We start from the raw sequence: 17,364 nt of genomic DNA, 5'->3' as shown, positions 1-17,364 counted from the left end.
TTCACATAAATACAGACATACAGACATTCATGTGATACAGTGAAATTGTTTTGCTCGAAAAACTTTTATTGAATTTATTTAATCAAATTTGGCAATTATTGTTGATGATTATAATGAGTATAAATAGAAATAGATTATTACAATGAAATGAATGGACATTCAATCGTGAGGATTGAGAGTATATTTGGAAGTAATAGATCTCTTTCAAGTTCAATTGAAGCATTGGTTTCGGCTGGTTTCACACGAATCGGGAGATAAAAATCACGGAGAATTTTGTTCTTGGATTTAATAACAACATGATCATCATTCATTTTCAATCGAATATCAGGTTGTAATTTTTTGAATCCCAATTGAATTCGAATCTTTTGCTTTTCCAAATCAAGTGTAATATCATTGTCTGCTATATTTAATCCATAATAAAAGGACAATGTTTCATCCACAATGAGTGGATAATAAACTGATCTTAGTGCCGTAATAAATGATGGTGGTTCTAATTCGATCAAAAAGTTGAATTCTCTTTCGAAAAAACCATTGCGAAACAAGAAATTCTTTTTTACTTGAAAGTTGACATTGTCATAATAGAAATCGTAGCGCAAATTTATCATATCGATTGCAAAATAGATGAGATAATATTGGAAAAATATTGATTTTTCAATCGTTTGTTCATAATATTGTTTGTTAACTATGACAGTGGCCAACATGGCCAAACAATAATAAACTTCATTCCAGATATCATCGAAATCATTTTCACAAAAATTCAGACGTTCCAATATCAATGGAATGGGATATTGTGCCAATCCATCATAATCGTTTTTAGCCATTAATTCTTTGAGATAGTCTTCATCTGATATGAAAACAGGTGCTGAGACCTAAGTACAATTGAGAAAATGAAACATATGTAATATCTGGATTCAAATTTACTCAATGTCATTATCGTTATATGACATACCGCTGACGAAGGACAGAAATTGATAAATAATGGACGATGTCCACGTTTACAAAAAGCTTTGACGACAAAACCTGGTGTTTTCGTTTGAATTCGTTCAGGATTCATTTTTTTGTGATTGAGTTGATAAATGAAACAATTTCCTTAATCAATTTAAATATATTTTGAATTGAATAAATGAACGATCGATAAGTCAAGAGAAAGCGTTTTGTTTGGATAAAGAATCTTTACTTGTTGATAAGAAACTCACAAAATGGAAATTTCGAAATGAGAAAAAAATGTATGCACGACTTACACACAATGGAAATGATCACACCATTTTACTTTTTTTTTTGTCAGAACAATTCTGTGTGTATGAAATATTGAACAAAAAGGAAATACATTTCATCCTATCCTATATGAATGGTAATATTTAATTTTTTTTTTGAATAATAAAATTCAAAAATTATCACAATAAAATTACAGGACATTCGATCGTTAGAATTGATGATACAATAGAAGCTTTGGCTTCTGTTGGCTTTACTCGTATTGGTAGATAAAATTCTCGAAGTATTTTATTTTCCATAGAATCGAATATGATAACATGATCATCGTTCATTTTTAATCGAATTCCAAAATGCTCAAGTTTTATCTTGATTTTGATGATTTCTTTAGCTATATCTAGTGTAATGATTAGATTTTTCATTAGTTTTTCATAATCATCATCATCATCATCATCATCGGCAATAAGCTCCATCTTCGAAGTTTGGTTCGAATCAATAGCCAATGTTTCATCCAATCGTGTCGGTAAATCATTAGAGCCAATTTGTGGTCGATTCAATATATTAGGCGGTATGAAGGAATCGATGAATTTTGAAAATTCATGTTTCGTATCAGCAAGTTGAAATTTTCGATTTTTCAATATAACAAATTCGGTATTGTCCAAATTGACATTGAATTTAGCATTGACTGTATCGATTACGATGTAGACAAGATAATTTTTATAAATTTCCGATAATTGAATTTTTTGCTCATAGAATCGACTATTAATGATGACATGTGTCATTTTGGCCATTTCATTTTTCTTATCCTTAGTCGTATCCAAACGTTCCAACACCAAAGGTATGGTAAATTTTGATAATTCACCATAATTCTCTTGAGCAATCAAATCATGAAGATCCTTTTCATCCAACTGTATGGTCGGTGCTGATATCTGCAATATTGAAAAAAAAATTAAATTTGAGCTATGAAAAATTGAAAATTTTGAAACTTACAGCAAATGAATGACAAACATTTATAAAGAATTTAACTTTATCACGTTTACAATGAGTTTTGACAAGAAAACCCGGTTCTTTTGTACGGATTTGTTCTCTATTCGAAATTATTGAACCAATCTCCTGTAATAAAAAAATACTTTAATGATTAGTGATCAACATTAAAATGATTCTTACATTCATTTTATTTGGGATAAAATTTAACGAAATCAAAATTAAAAATAAACAAAACAATTCAATCCATTTGGAGACGTTGTCTATGAATGGCGACACTCAAAAATTCATTGAAAAAGGCGCACAATTGAAGTCTGTTTTGAAAAATTTATAAACTCAAATTCGATGATATAATCGATATAAATATTACTCATTCGAATTTGATCGATCATCCAACAAAAAAAACAAACATGCTTAGAAGTAAAGTTCCATCAATTGTTGCCAAACGAAAATTATTGGGCCAAACAGACAATGATGAAAACCAATCGTTTATAAAATGTGTTGGTTCTAATGATGATGATGACGTAAGACATAATCCAAAACGTTCATGTAATACAGGTCGTACTGCATTAATATCGATAAGAAATTCATTTACATTTCGTCCCAATCTGAAACTTGTCGATGATATCATACGTGAACGTCAATCACATGATGATCATATACGAGAAATTCTAAATCGTCCATTTCGAATACCACTCAAGAATTATACAGGTTTGTTTAGGATTTTTTTATGTTACTGAAATTGAGAATCCTATTTTTTTTATTTGTATGTTTAGGATCATATCGATCATTAGGTATTAAATTATCCGGTCCACGACGTCCATTATTCGATCCAGGTGCACCGAATGCATTGATATTGTATGAACCACCGCCCATAAATGCACAAGAGAAATTAACGAAAAAAGATTATCAAGTTCATGTGGTTGTCGATCCCGTCTTATGCAATGTACTGCGGCCACATCAACGTGAAGGCGTTAAATTCATGTGGGATTGTGTGACTGGTGTACGAATCAACGATCAATTCGGTTGTATTATGGCCGATGAAATGGGTCTTGGTAAAACGTTACAATGTATAACATTATGTTGGACACTTTTGCGGCAAGGACCCGAAGCTCGTGCTACGATCGATAAAGCGGTAATTGTTGCTCCAAGTAGTTTGGTAAAAAATTGGTACAATGAAATCAATAAATGGCTTGGATGTCGTATCAATGCATTGGCAATTGATGGTGGTTCTAAAGAGGAAATCGATCGAAAACTTGGATCATTCATACAGACAATTGGTCGTCGTTGTTGTCAACCAATCCTAATTATTTCATATGAAACATTTCGTCTACATACTGATATTCTACATTCTGGTGATATTGGTCTTGTTATTTGTGATGAAGGTCATCGGCTTAAAAATCAAGAAAATCAAACCTATATTGCATTGAATCAGATTCGTGCTAAACGCCGTGTACTATTGTCTGGAACACCAATACAAAATGATCTTCTTGAATATTTTAGTCTCGTACAATTTGTCTGTCCCGGTTTGCTGGGAACATCTGCTGAATTTCGTCGTCATTATGAAAATCCAATCCTAAAAGGACGTGATGCCGATGCAACCGAAAATGATCGTCTTCGTGGACAAGAACGATTAAATGAATTGATTCGTTTAGTCAATAAGATTATGATACGACGTACATCGAATATTTTATCCAAATATTTACCCGTCAAAATTGAACAAATTGTTTGTTGTCAACTAACTGAATTACAACGGCAAATATATAAAGAATTTCTTAATTCAAAAGAACTTGCCAAAGTTATTCGTGATGATGTTAAACATTCAACAGGTAGCCGTGGTGGTGGTGGAAATGCATCTTTAGTTGCTATAACATTCCTGAAGAAACTATGTAATAGTCCACAATTAGCTTATGATATGATTATGGAAAATAAGGAAAAGAAACGTGATGGAAAAAATGCTGCCGATCTTGATTTTTTGTTAAAACATTTTCCAAATGATTTCAATTCATTGAGGGGTCGTCAAATAGAGCCAACATTATCGGGAAAATTGAAAATATTGGATACGTTATTGGCCTATATTCGACATGAAACCAACGATAAAGTTGTACTCGTATCAAACTATACACAAACATTGGATTTGTTTGAAAAATTATGCCGTGCAAGAAATTATCGTTACGTACGTTTGGATGGTACAATGTCAATAAAGAAACGTGGTAAAATAGTGGAAACATTCAATGATCCAAATAGTATGGATTTTATATTCATGTTGAGCAGTAAAGCCGGTGGTTGTGGCCTGAATCTTATTGGTGCAAATCGTTTAGTTATGTATGATCCGGATTGGAATCCTGCTAATGATGGCCAAGCGATGGCCCGTGTATGGCGTGATGGTCAACTTAAACAATGTTATATTTATCGTCTACTATCCACTGGTACGATTGAGGAGAAAATTTTTCAACGACAAACACATAAACGTGCATTGAGTACATGTGTTATTGATAATGCAGAAGAAGAAGAAGTTGAAAGACATTTTTCACTTTCCGAATTGAAAGAATTATTTCGATTAGAATTGAATACAAAAAGTGATACTCATGATAAATTGAATTGTAAAATGTGTAAAATTATTGGACAACAACCACCGGCAGATGCTAATTGTACTGATGACCTAACTGTTTGGTATCATTGTCCAGATAAACGAAATCTAGTGGATCAAATATTGAAACGTGTATGGGATCAAGGTATCACGTATTGTATGCATCAAAAATCTCATATACAAAAGGATATTCCTTAATTATATTGTGGAAAACTTATTTTCTGTGATTTTTTCCTCTTATAATTTCTAAGTATTTACATTATTATCATTTTCATAGGAAAATTTTTTTCTGTCAATAAAAATCAAATTTTTCCAATTATGAAGATCAATCAAATGATGAGTGTTGTGTCCTTCTCCTCCTATTATTATCATTAGTGTGATGTACATTTTCCATTGCCTGATTGATTGATTGATTGATCAATCGTTCTACTAATGCCGATGATGATACATTTATCGATTCTAACCGTAAATCAGTTTTTTTAATTGCAAATTTTTTTTCCATGAAAACAATGATGAAATCCTTTATGATTCTAATAACCATTTTGTCATTGGCCGAATATTTTCCATTCCATCATGCAGGTATGTTGTTCTTTTCTTTTTGATAAAGCAGATTTATTAAAATTGACTATGATTAATTTTCAAAGGTAATATTAATCGAATTATTGATAATTCATGGATAGTCACAGAAAATGTGGCCAAAGATGATTTGATCAAGAATGCTAAAGAACTACTGGGACATGGCCCCCAATTTTATGAAAAACATCGTTATAATACGGATGAGAAAATAATACTGTTATATTTGGCTGAATTGGCTGAATTAGAGATTCTGATCGAACAAATCGAATCGACATCGAAGCAGGAACGTTTACAACGTTATGAAAAACAATTGAATATTCATCATGAAAAGATGAATGAATTAGAACAACAGAGTGAACCGACAACAAATAAAACACCGGAGCCAACAACACCAACCCCGGAACCAACAACTAAAACACCGGGGCCAACAAAAATATTGTTGATCAAGAATGCTAAAGAACTACTTGAACATGGTCGTCAATTTTTAGAAAAACATCGTTATAATACGGATGAGAAAATAATATTGTCATATATGGCTGAATTGTCTGAATTAGAGATTCTGATCGAACGAATTGAATCGACATCGAAGCAGGAAAGTTTACAACGTTATGAAAAACAATTGAATATTCTTCATGAAAAGATTAATGAATTAGAAAAACAGAGTAAATCAACAAAAACAACAACCGAATAAGGATCAACTAAAAAACCGGCTCCAACAGATTTTTGACCAATGATTCAAGGCTATCAATAGAATAAAATGAAAAACATTCAATTTCAGATTTAATTTATTCTTATTAAATTCAATTCTTTCCAATTCAAATTGAAAATATTCATTCTTTTTTTCAAATATAAAAATTAATTTTCATATATATTTTTCGTTAACACACAAATTGAAAATTTTCCCTCTTTGAAATTTATACAAATCACGAGAATTGATTATTTGTACTTGATTACAATTGTTGTGGCTATATATAGCCCGATAACCTTAATTAATGATGAGAAATATTGATTAATTAATGATAATGGATGCATGTTTATTTGTCATGTCGATTGATTACTGAAAATTGTTGTTACAATTAAATCAATAATAAAAAGATCACAAAATGTTACACTTAGGCTTTGAAATTGAGACAATCATCATTTTAATTAATTATCTTGAAAAATTTCGCAATCATCCAAAAAAAAATGATTGTGATCAATCAATCAATTGTGGGAAAAAAATAAAATACATTCTAGAATCGTCCATCTATAAATAGAATTTATTATATAAAAAGATGGTGATAATTTGGATTTTTTTCATAACAAGTGCAATCATCCTTGGTAATAATCCTTACAAACAACAAACACGTTTCCGATATTTACCCGATAAATCTGAAAAAAAATTTCAAAAATGAAATTTCAATTATTTTTTGCCATAACGGTAACAATAGCTATCGGTCTAGCATATGCTGGTAAGTGAATTCGAATCATCATCATTATCAATTATGTTGTTGATGTTGTTTGATTTTTTTATTCTTGAAAATATTTTTATCATTTCCAATTAATCATAGGCGATGATGATAAACAGAAAAAAATTGAAGAAGCTGAAGAAATGATTAACCAAGCCAGAGATTTTCTTAAAGATAAACAAATGAATGGTCATAATGTTGGTGAAATATTAGCTATTCGTGCACAGATTGGTATCATTATTGCAATCATTGGTGAACTTCATACAACCAATGATGAAAAAGCATTGAAAAATATTTATGAACAATTGGAAATACATGAAAAAAAATTACAAGATGATATTGAAAATTTTGGTAAACATTCAACAACGAAATCAATAATTACAGGTAATAAAAAAGATGAACGTGAACGTAGAATTCTTCTTGAACAGGGTTACAAATTAATTGATGAAACGGAATATTACCTTCAAACACATCGTGATTCTTATCATGATCAACATGCAATTGATCGTATTGAACATGAATTGGCAACAGTAAAATCATTGATGGATCAATTAAAAGATATTCATTATGATGAAAAAGAATTAAGAGCGGTTGAAAAACGTCTAGGTGAACATGAAAAAACCTTGAAATATTTGATTAATCATTACCGTATGAATTAAGATTGCCAAAATGATAATTGCTTCATTGAATTTTTTTTTTTGTTTGCATTTAAATTGAAATTGAAAATCGATTACTTTATTGATTTTAAATTAATAAATAATAAATTCGAAATTCAATTTTCCATTCCCGTGAATTTTCTTTTTTCTTTGTTATTTCATTTTTTTTTTTTTTTTTTTTTTTTTTTTTTTTTTTTTTGATCCAACAACAATAGAAGGGTGTGTGTGTGTTTGACTGTCTGATGATGAAATTTATCACCCAAACATTTTTGATTTCTTCCCCATGGATTTGAACATTTTTAACCAGAAGGTAAATATGGGTGATGTCGTCTGATTCAGGATGATGATCAAAGGTCATTTAATTTATTATTGACCACACCCTGTTGTTGAACAAATTCATTCCATTCAAGGTCTAGGTCATTGTCAAGTTTTTTTTTCGATATGAAATTATGATGACATTTGACCTGATATTGGCAGATTTACAATATCAGGTCCAAATGTTGAATGCATTACGCGATGATTAACGAGATTATACAAAAGCTGGTCATCATGTAGATCAAATGGATCAAATTGAATATAAGTGGTTATAATTTAAAATTTCAAATTCTTAATTCTTAATAATTACCATTCCGAAATGCTGTTAGCTATTTTTTTCTCTCTCTCTCTCTCGGTTACAACAAAGAATAACATTTACCATTGCTGCTATCCAATATTGATCAGAATAACTTTCTAATGTGAGTAGCATATAAAAATGTGAAAAAAAGGTAGTAGCAACAATCGTTACTGATGAAAAAAAAAGTAGAAGCACGAGCCTTTTGTACAAAAGATGAACAACCAACCATTCTATTCATTTTTTTTTCAATGGCTTCAAAATTGCGAACGAATGGTTTTTTCGGTGATCGGTCAATTGTATTTTGGTCGTCATACTGAATGTGAGACGACGATCCGTTTTTTTTTTTTTTTTTTGCTTTATTCATGTTGTGTATGTGTGTGTGTTATGTTCTGTTCTTTTTTTTTTTTTTTTTTGGCGCGCTGATTTTGTTTCTCACTAATGTTTGTCGTCTGTATATTATACATTTTTATGTTCCATGTTGAGTTGAACAAACCAATGAGTTCCAGAAACTGTATTGAGAAAAAAAAACAAACGAATCTCATTGATCATCACATTCATTTTTATATATTTTTTGTTGTTTTTTTATTCTAATATTTATCCACATGAAAATAGTTTGTTTATTCCATTTGGAATTAAAAAAAAAAATAATAGCACCTAAGGGGCCAAAGGTCATCATCATTTTCTAATACATCGATGCACAAATCTCATTTGTTAATCAATCATTTGGAACACACACAACGAAAAAACTGTTTTTTTTCGCTCATTACATTCGATTCATATAATGTGCATTTGTCATTTTTGTTTTATAAAAGAAAAAATTTTCATGTGTGTGTGTGTGTTCCATGTTTGTAGTGATTGAAATTCTTAATCGAATAAAATAAAATAAAAAATGAGATAATCAACAAAAACTTTATAATATTTGTGTATTTTTTTGATTGAAATTTGATTGATGAATAAATCTATTTTAGTCTTTTTTTTTTGATCGTTTTCATTTCATTGATCGATCGATCGATTGATTGATCCGATTCGATCCAAAAAAAAAAAAAAAACAAACGACGAACCTTTTTATCTTATTATTCACAATAATTCATAAATGAATGAATGATTCTTTCAATACAATTTTCATTTTTTTGCATCCAACAATAAGCTGGCTTCAAAGCCTGGCTGATTCGAGTGAAAAAAAAAGTTTCAAATTCATTACATCGAATATTTATATATTGATTATAATCATTTCCATCATCTGTATCATCAACATCCACATATCACATGTATATACATGAAAATTGATTGTGTGTTTTTTGGTGGTTTTATTTTCATGCGTGTTTTCAGTGCTTGTTTCAGTTTGTATTTTTTCGTTTGCCATTAATTAAAAATCATCAAAATAATCGATTGTCAACGGAAAAATTGGGTGTATGTGTGTGTGTGTTTTCATCAGTGCTATGTGATTTGTGTTTTTGTCTAATGTGATTGTGTGAATATTAGTGTTTTGGAACAAAATAAAAAAATGTTCCATAAATTTTTTATATAAAATGTGAATCACAATGTTTTCAATGTGAAATTCATTTTTTTTTTTTTTTTTTTTTTTTTTTGGTCGGACTATAGTAAATCTATTGAATCATCGATTATATCGATGAAAATATTTGTCCATATTATTATAATGACAAAGCCATCATCATCATCATCATTTGGATCCATGATGGCAAACAAAATGTTTACAACAACAAAAATAGATTCCATTGATCAATGGATAATACAACGACAACTACAAAGAAAACGTCGACTATATCAATATGATCATTTTTATGGTGATCAGGAATTAAAATTCGATCAACAAAAAAATCATGAATCATTATCATCATCATCATTGACGAATTTACATTATTTTAAATCCATTTTGAAATGGATTTCATCATCAACAACAACAACAACACGTGGTCATCACATAATATTACGACGACAACGACAATCGACTAGACAACAATTATCAAAACCAACGATACGTCTACGACAATCATCATTGCCATTGCCATTGCCAATGTCATTGTCATTCATTGATGCTGCCTTTTCAACATTATTATTATTAATGATGATGATCATCGTCGTTGTCAATAGTCATGGTAAATTGAATGATGATGATGATGAATACATACTTGCAACTTTATTTGCAACAATTATTAACCACTGTGGTGTGTTTGTATTTGTGTTGGTTAGCCAGTCACGAATTACGTAGATTTCAATTCAATGAATTGTGAAAAAAAAATGGAGAGTTTCCCATTGCTATTGCCATTTTTAGCAATAAAAGTAACATCATTTTAAATAGGTTTATGCTACCTGTCTTTATATACTTAGATGTATATGTGTAGGTGTGTGTATGTGTGTCTGTATATGGATAATTAAAATGAATTACCTGCATCAATATAATATGTGTGAAAATAAATCAAAGTCACATATGTCTTACAGTGGTTATTATTATATTGTTTAAAATGGGTTTACTTATAATTCAACCTAACAATGTTGACCTAGATATTAACCTTGAATCAATTAATTTAATTTTAAAAAATATACAGTATATATTGTCTTTTTTTTTGTATTATTTAAATTTCATATATGAATCTTTATTATATTTTGTCATCATTTATCATGATTGTCATCTCGTTTTTTTTCATCATCATCATCAACGAATCCAAACCCATTCATTATAATACATCATTGTGTATGCGTGTGTGTCGGTGTTCATTATTCTTCGAAACAAATCTCATTTCCAAAAAAAAAAAAAATAAATAAATGAGCCAAAATGTTTCCATTTGATATTTATTCATTGTTTTGTTTTTTATTTTGCTTATAATTATAATGAAAATGTTATAAATACATGCACATGATTGTGAATGTAGAAATCTAATATTTTTTTTTTTTAGATTCGTATGATGATGATGATGATGATGATGACAATGACGTGATGAGATAAGATGAGATGAGGTCTAATAATAATTATAATTCTGATTTTAATGACGATGACAATGATGAAGATGAAGATGACGATGAAGATTATCTTTTTCTTTGTATTTGCATAGCAAAAAAAATGGTTAATGTTTTTTTTTTTTTTTATTTCGACATATCCTAACACAGGGGTCGGCAACCTTTTTCGGACAGCGGGCCATTTTCAAAATAAAATTTTTTTATGTGGGCCGCATATTCAAATATAACTTAATGTGCTTTTATATCATATACGACAGGGATGGTTCTACCTTTTTTGATGTCCGATGCCATTATCGCATAAAAATTCCAATTTCGTTATGGTCAACGTGCCACAAAGGAAAATTTCAACAAGAACAATGGCAAATGTCTGAACTAACACGACCAGTTCAGAATCGAGAAAATGACAAATTCAGAATTAACACGACCAAGGGTCTGGAATTCAAAATTGAGAAAATAACATCCAACCCAACACGACCAGTTTTGAATTCAAAATTCAAAATCGAGAAAATAACAAGTCCAACTAAAAAGATCATCTCAGAGTTCATTTCATCGAGAATTATTGGCAAATCCCATCTAACACAACCAGTTCAGAATTTATGTTCAAAATCGAGAATATAACAAGTCAAAACTAACACGATCAGTTCAGAATCGAGAAAATAACGCTCGGTAATCCCAACTAACACAACCAGTTCAGAATTTAATAATCAAAATCGAGAATATAACAAGTCCAACCTAACACGATCAGTTCAGAATCGAGAAAATAACAAATACAACCTAACACGACCAGTTCAGAATTCAAAATTCAAAATCGAGAATATAACAAGTCCAAACTAACACGATCAGTTCAGAATCGAGAAAATAACAAATCCCAACTAACACAACCAGTTCAGAATTTAAAAATCAAAATCTTGAATATAACAAGTCCAACCTAACATTCCAGTTCAGAATCAGTGTAATGGGCTTAAAATAACAAATCCCAACTAACACAACCAGTTCAGGTGAATTTAAACGATTCAAAATCAAGAATATAACAAGTCCTACCTAACACGTCCAGTTCAGAATCAAGAAAATCCTCAAATCCAACCGATCTGCAAGAATTTTAATTGATTCGTACTCTTCTGTTCTTGCAATTCTGAAAATAAATCATTTTCAACAAAGATATTGATGAGCAACCAGCAAAAGATCAAAATACGACTTACGTTGAGGCTTATATTAATTGATTTTATCGATAATTCACAATAATCACAAATTTATAAATAAAACAAATGAATTTTATTCGATGTCACCATAAAAACAAATCGGATAGAATAAATAGCACAACTGACACAGAACATATGTTCCGCTCTCTCAATGACCATTTCATACCTTCGAAAGTAAATATGAATAATTTTAGAAAACCTATCACTTGTGTTATGAAACGTGAATAATTCGTGATGAATTCTGAATTGATTGTGTTAGGTTGGATTTGATGTTTTCTCGATTTTGAATTCACGAATTTCTGAACTGGTCGTGTTAGTTTGGATTTGATGTTTTCTCGGTTTTGAATTCTGAACTGGTTGATTAGTTTTTTTTGATGTTTTCTCGGTTTTGAATTCTGAACTGGTCGTGTTAGGTTGGATTTGATGTTTTCTCGATTTTGAATTCTGAACTGTCTTGTTAGTTTGTATTATTTATTTTTCGATATATGAACTCTTCGTGTTAGTTTGTCATCTTTTATATGATTCTCGATTTTGAATTTTAATTCTGATCATGGTTGTGTTCAACGAATCCAATGTTTTCTCGATTTTGAATTTTGAATTGTGTATGATCGTGTTAGGTTGGATTTGCCATTTTCTCGAAACTGAACTGGTCGTGTTAGGTTGGATTTGTTATTTTCTCGATTCTCAACTAGACGTGTTAGGTTGGATTTGATATTTTCTGGTTTTGAATTTTAAATTCTGAATTGATTGTGTTAATTTGAAAATGTTATTTTCTGGATTTTGATTTTGAATTTTGAATTCTGAATTGATTTTTTTTTTTTGGATTCGTATGATGATGATGATGATGACAATGACGTGATGAGATAAGATGAGATGAGGTCTAATAATAATTATAATTCTGATTTTAATGACGATGACAATGATGAAGATGAAGATGACGATGAAGATTATCTTTTTCTTTGTATTTGCATAGCAAAAAAAATGGTTAATGTTTTTTTTTTTTTTTTTATTTCGACATATCCTAACACGTCAAGTGTTTCAAAACAAAAACTCTTTCTGTTCCTGTTTCTGACAATGAATAAGAAATGAAAAATTCTAACAACATTCAAAATGAATGGATCCAAGAAATCTGGGCTCTACAGTTTCAATCAGTTTTTTTTTATATTCTTTCTTTTTTTTTTCTTTCCACCATCGATGACAATGATAATCCCTTTTTTTTACCTCGTTTTCTTTTTTTTCCCCAGCGAAATGAATTGAATTTAAGAATATAGAATATGCATATGAAAGTTTATTCATGTCTATAGAATTTACGAATTGATGAATAATTAACCATTATGATTATCATTTTGAATCATGGATGAGATTTTTGCTTTGTTTTTCCTTTGTTTTGCCTAAAAGTTTTGGTTGATATTCAGCTTTTATTTTTTTTTTATCAAATTCAATCATCATCATAAATAAACATCCACTATTACACACAGTGTTATGTATACACACAGTGCTAATTTTAAATGATCAAACGACAACAATATATCGATAATCAATATAACAATGAATGTCTTTGGAAAAAAAAACTTTTTTTCCCTCTAGTTCTCTTTCATCCAGAAAAAAAATTGTTATTACATAAAAAAGAAAAAAAATCATCATTATTTGATAGAATGGCCCTTGGCCATATAGACAATTCCATTGTTTTTATTATCATCATATTATTGTTATGATTATGTACATTTCTCATGAATGAATCAGTAGTCATACACAATGGTCATTCATTTCATTGATGATTGTGTGGTTCAATGATGATGATAATAATGAAGAAAAATCTGAAGAGAAATTCCGGTTTGTTCGATTGTTTGTTTATTTTTGAGCTTTTCACCTTTTGTTTTTGTTTGATTCTTCATTGAAGAATTTTTTCTTTTTTTTTCTTTCTTTTTCCGCTTGGTAGCAGTGTGGCTACTAGAGTGTAACTTTTATTATTATTATTTCAAATATGATAATAATAATCATACTGGCCATAGGGGCCATTGTTCTTTAACTTTCTTCCACCTATAATGATTGAATGTTGTGAAATTTTTTTTTTTTTTTTGCTGACCATGCTTACTTTATTTGTTTGCTTGCTTATTCGATGTGAACAAGAAACAAGAGAAAACGATAAAAACTAACCAAGCTTGCGAATTTTTTTTTTAATTTTCTTGTTTGTTTCATCTAAAAATTTCTGATAAGCAGTCAGGCAGGTAGGTGAGTTGTTGTTGTTGTTGTTTTTGTTATGTAAGCAGAAACTATTTCTTGTTGTTGTTGTTGTTGTTATATTCTTATTCTACCTGTCTGACTCGTATAATGAATGAACAAAACAAAACAAAATCAATCAATCAATCGTTCGTCCTAATCGTTAATAGATTGATACGCATTTTTTTGGCTACCTTGTTTTTTGTTTTATCAATAACTACAATATCATATTTAATGGGTGTGGATTATATATCCATTCTATGTCGTTTATCTTTAAATTGTTATGCGACAGGTTAAACTTTGATTTCGTATAGATGGTTATTAACTTTTTGATATTTTTTTTTTTTTTGCTTTCATTTGATTACCTGATTGTTGTATGACCACCTTTTACATTTTACCTATTTAGATTATCTATTTCTATTAATTGTTTTTTTCTCTCGCTTTGGTCATCTGATTTTTCATGTGAAATTTTGGTTATTTTCATTATTATTTCATTACAAGATTTCAATATGATAGAGACCCCTTCATCAAATCAAAAAATAAAACGACTATAGAAAAACCAGTTTCAGTTTTTGTAGTTGATTTTTTTGTGGTTGAATTTTATTTCAAATAAAAGTCAAGAGTTTTTTTTCTCTGAGATATCCTGATTATGTTAATGTCAGGGTTATGAACCATCCACCCCCACACACACATACAACATTTAATTTTATGATGATTCCATGTTTTAATCATGATTATGGTGATGATGATGATGATGATGATGATGGTTAAACATCCAAAAGACCAAGATAGATGCCGAAATATGAGATTTAGAGAGAGAGAGAGGATTAAAATTATTTATGTCCAAAACTGAAGAAAAGATTAGATCTTCTTTCCACTGTCTTTCTTTAGAATGAATATAAAAATAATAATAATATGAACGAATAATAAATATATGAATGAATAGATGAAATAGAAAAAAATGTTTGATGTAAAACCGAAACAAGTTATATTCAGAATAATTGACTGAATGAATGTGTATATAATACAAAAGGCTAACACAGAACAAAACTTTTATCTGGTCAGACCACTTTCTTTTCTTCTCTCTCTCTCTATTTCTTGCATTTCGAAGCTGTGTTGATGATAGATTTTGTTGAAGAATTTGTTCAATCATCGTGGTGATGATGGTGGACATCATGATTGGACAATCATCATCATCATCATTATTTAGACGTTTGTTTTCTCTATTTATATCCAGTTTTTTTTTCTGTCAAAAAATTCTTATCTATTTTATCATCATTTTCATTGGATAATGATAGTGATGACCAACAGTAGAAACCAGGTGAACAATTCATTATGAAGATTTTTTTTTCTATTTTCTAATATTTCCATTCAATTCAGCTATAAACATATTATTATTATCTATAGGTTCAAATGTCCATTACGGTAGATGAAAAAAAAATCGAACAAAAAAAGGCTTTTTTCAAGGCGATGATCTTAGAATCTAAGCACGTTTTTGTCTGTTTTTTTTTGGTCAAAAGAACCGAATCGATTTTGGATAAAAAAATTCTGAATTCATAATTTTGACTGGTATTTTTGGTATTATGTCCAAACTTTTGTTTTGTTTTCGTCTTTTTCTGAATTGTTTACCGAATTTCAGGTGTTTATGTGTGTGTGTGTGTGATCAGGTTGTTTTTGTTACAAATTCAGTCACATTCACAATATTGAAAAAATATGGCCATGTTTAGAATATAAAATAGCGATCATTTAAAGTGAATGGACATCCTCCTTTGTATATCAAGTGTGTTTGATTATATCATCCATAAGCATTATCCATGAAATATGACGAATTCTTTGAAGAGAAAAAACAACAACAACAAAGTCCACTTCAAGTTATGATGGGTGTTGTGTGTGTGTGTGTGTGTGTCTTTCTTTATTTGTTCCGCCACCTTCGTACATTAGATGATGATTTCTTATTTTATTTACCGTTTTGATGTAAAAATAAGCACGTAAAGGAAAATATTTCCTTAATTTTAATATATTCACATTGAATAAACAATTGCTAAGAATCGGATGTTGATGCAGATGATGATGATACGAATGGAGTGGGAAAAAAAAGGTGCCAAAGAAAAAAAAGGTCTTTATATTTGATTTCATTTTTGTTTTTGTTTTTGTTTTCCTGCCATTTATTCATTAAATATACACATTTTTTGTTATATTATTCATTTCATTTGCATACAAACCATCATCATTGACACACACACACACACACACACACACACACACAGGTGACATTGATTGAATACATTATTTGTTGACCACACACATACAGGTATATATAATATATAATGGTTATAATCTCATCTAATGTATATATATAGATGTTGTCCATTGTTTGTTTATGTGAATTTTTTTTTTGTTTTCTCTTGTCCAAAAAAGAAGGAAGGAAGTTTAACAAAAAAAAAACAATACAATACAATGACATTGTCTAATGGTAATGGCAATGGTAATGGTTGACCTCAATGAAACAGTTGAATTATTTTATGACTATGAATATTTTTTTTTCTCTTGAATGGAAAAACATTACTGAAACCAATGTGAAGATGGTTGTTGTAGTTTTATTAAATTTCGTTTTTTTTGGAGGGTAATAAAAATGCAATGATAAAATGTGTGATTGAAATTGAATTTGGATTCAGACGAAAAAAAAAATTTTGGAATACATTGATCAATAATAATAATAATAATGATGACCTGACCTTATTGTGTGACCAGGTGTGTTTGTCGACTTGATAAGGTCATTTAAGTGGAAAAGAAATTGATTAGTATACAGATTTGACCTCGGAAGAAACAATTTGATTTTTATGGTATGTGTATTCGTGTGTGTGTCAAAGATGAACATGATTCATACATTTCA

General features: G+C 29.6%; 5 protein-coding genes across 6 annotated transcripts in view; 4 read left to right on the top strand and 1 right to left on the bottom strand.

The window, feature by feature from the left end:
- Positions 1 to 48: 48 nt before the first annotated feature.
- On the bottom strand, positions 49 to 2,791 carry LOC124489780 (uncharacterized). The gene is made up of 4 exons (XM_047052169.2): positions 2,377 to 2,791; positions 2,200 to 2,322; positions 950 to 2,138; positions 49 to 869 (listed from the first exon to the last, which is right to left on the bottom strand). Exons 1-3 carry the CDS (start codon positions 2,380 to 2,382, stop codon positions 1,395 to 1,397), a joined length of 873 nt encoding a protein of 290 aa, XP_046908125.2. The 5' UTR covers positions 2,383 to 2,791; the 3' UTR covers positions 49 to 869; positions 950 to 1,394.
- Positions 2,465 to 5,104, top strand: LOC124489779 (DNA repair and recombination protein RAD54-like). The gene is made up of 2 exons (XM_047052168.2): positions 2,465 to 2,904; positions 2,970 to 5,104. Exons 1-2 carry the CDS (start codon positions 2,604 to 2,606, stop codon positions 4,979 to 4,981), a joined length of 2,313 nt encoding a protein of 770 aa, XP_046908124.2. The 5' UTR covers positions 2,465 to 2,603; the 3' UTR covers positions 4,982 to 5,104.
- Positions 5,105 to 5,204: 100 nt separating this feature from the next.
- Positions 5,205 to 6,463, top strand: LOC142597479 (uncharacterized). Its single transcript, XM_075730475.1, has 2 exons — positions 5,205 to 5,362; positions 5,428 to 6,463. The coding sequence occupies exons 1-2, from the start codon at positions 5,284 to 5,286 to the stop codon at positions 6,048 to 6,050; spliced, it is 702 nt and encodes a 233-aa protein (XP_075586590.1). The 5' UTR covers positions 5,205 to 5,283; the 3' UTR covers positions 6,051 to 6,463.
- Positions 6,464 to 6,654: 191 nt separating this feature from the next.
- On the top strand, positions 6,655 to 7,597 carry LOC124489781 (uncharacterized). Its single transcript, XM_047052170.2, has 2 exons — positions 6,655 to 6,810; positions 6,910 to 7,597. The coding sequence occupies exons 1-2, from the start codon at positions 6,750 to 6,752 to the stop codon at positions 7,464 to 7,466; spliced, it is 618 nt and encodes a 205-aa protein (XP_046908126.1). The 5' UTR covers positions 6,655 to 6,749; the 3' UTR covers positions 7,467 to 7,597.
- An 884-nt stretch (positions 7,598 to 8,481) lies between these two features.
- Positions 8,482 to 17,364, top strand: part of LOC124500614 (uncharacterized) — a 65,063-nt gene continuing 56,180 nt past the window's right edge. The window contains exon 1 of one of the 2 annotated variants that reach the window (XM_075730456.1): positions 8,482 to 10,193. In XM_075730456.1, coding sequence (XP_075586571.1) covers positions 9,707 to 10,193 — 487 coding nt within the window. In that variant the 5' untranslated portion in view covers positions 8,482 to 9,706. The remainder of the gene's footprint in view (positions 10,194 to 17,364) is intronic. The other variant, XM_075730457.1, reaches the window with a different exon arrangement.

Source organism: Dermatophagoides farinae, chromosome 4, assembly GCF_024713945.1.
Source record: "Dermatophagoides farinae isolate YC_2012a chromosome 4, ASM2471394v1, whole genome shotgun sequence".
Lineage (NCBI taxonomy): Eukaryota > Metazoa > Arthropoda > Arachnida > Sarcoptiformes > Pyroglyphidae > Dermatophagoides > Dermatophagoides farinae.
This window is presented reverse-complemented; position numbering and strand designations above follow the sequence as displayed.

Coding starts and splice junctions, on each gene's coding strand:
- LOC124489780 (XM_047052169.2), bottom strand. Junction 2,139..2,199: donor ATGTTTGTCATTCATTTGCT/GTAAGTTTCAAA, acceptor TCAATATTGCAG/ATATCAGCACCGACCATACA.
- LOC124489779 (XM_047052168.2), top strand. CDS start 2,604: ATGCTTAGAAGTAAAGTTCCATCAATTGTTGCCAAACGAAAATTATTG. Junction 2,905..2,969: donor ACCACTCAAGAATTATACAG/GTTTGTTTAGGA, acceptor TTGTATGTTTAG/GATCATATCGATCATTAGGT.
- LOC142597479 (XM_075730475.1), top strand. CDS start 5,284: ATGAAAACAATGATGAAATCCTTTATGATTCTAATAACCATTTTGTCA. Junction 5,363..5,427: donor TTTTCCATTCCATCATGCAG/GTATGTTGTTCT, acceptor TAATTTTCAAAG/GTAATATTAATCGAATTATT.
- LOC124489781 (XM_047052170.2), top strand. CDS start 6,750: ATGAAATTTCAATTATTTTTTGCCATAACGGTAACAATAGCTATCGGT. Junction 6,811..6,909: donor TATCGGTCTAGCATATGCTG/GTAAGTGAATTC, acceptor AATTAATCATAG/GCGATGATGATAAACAGAAA.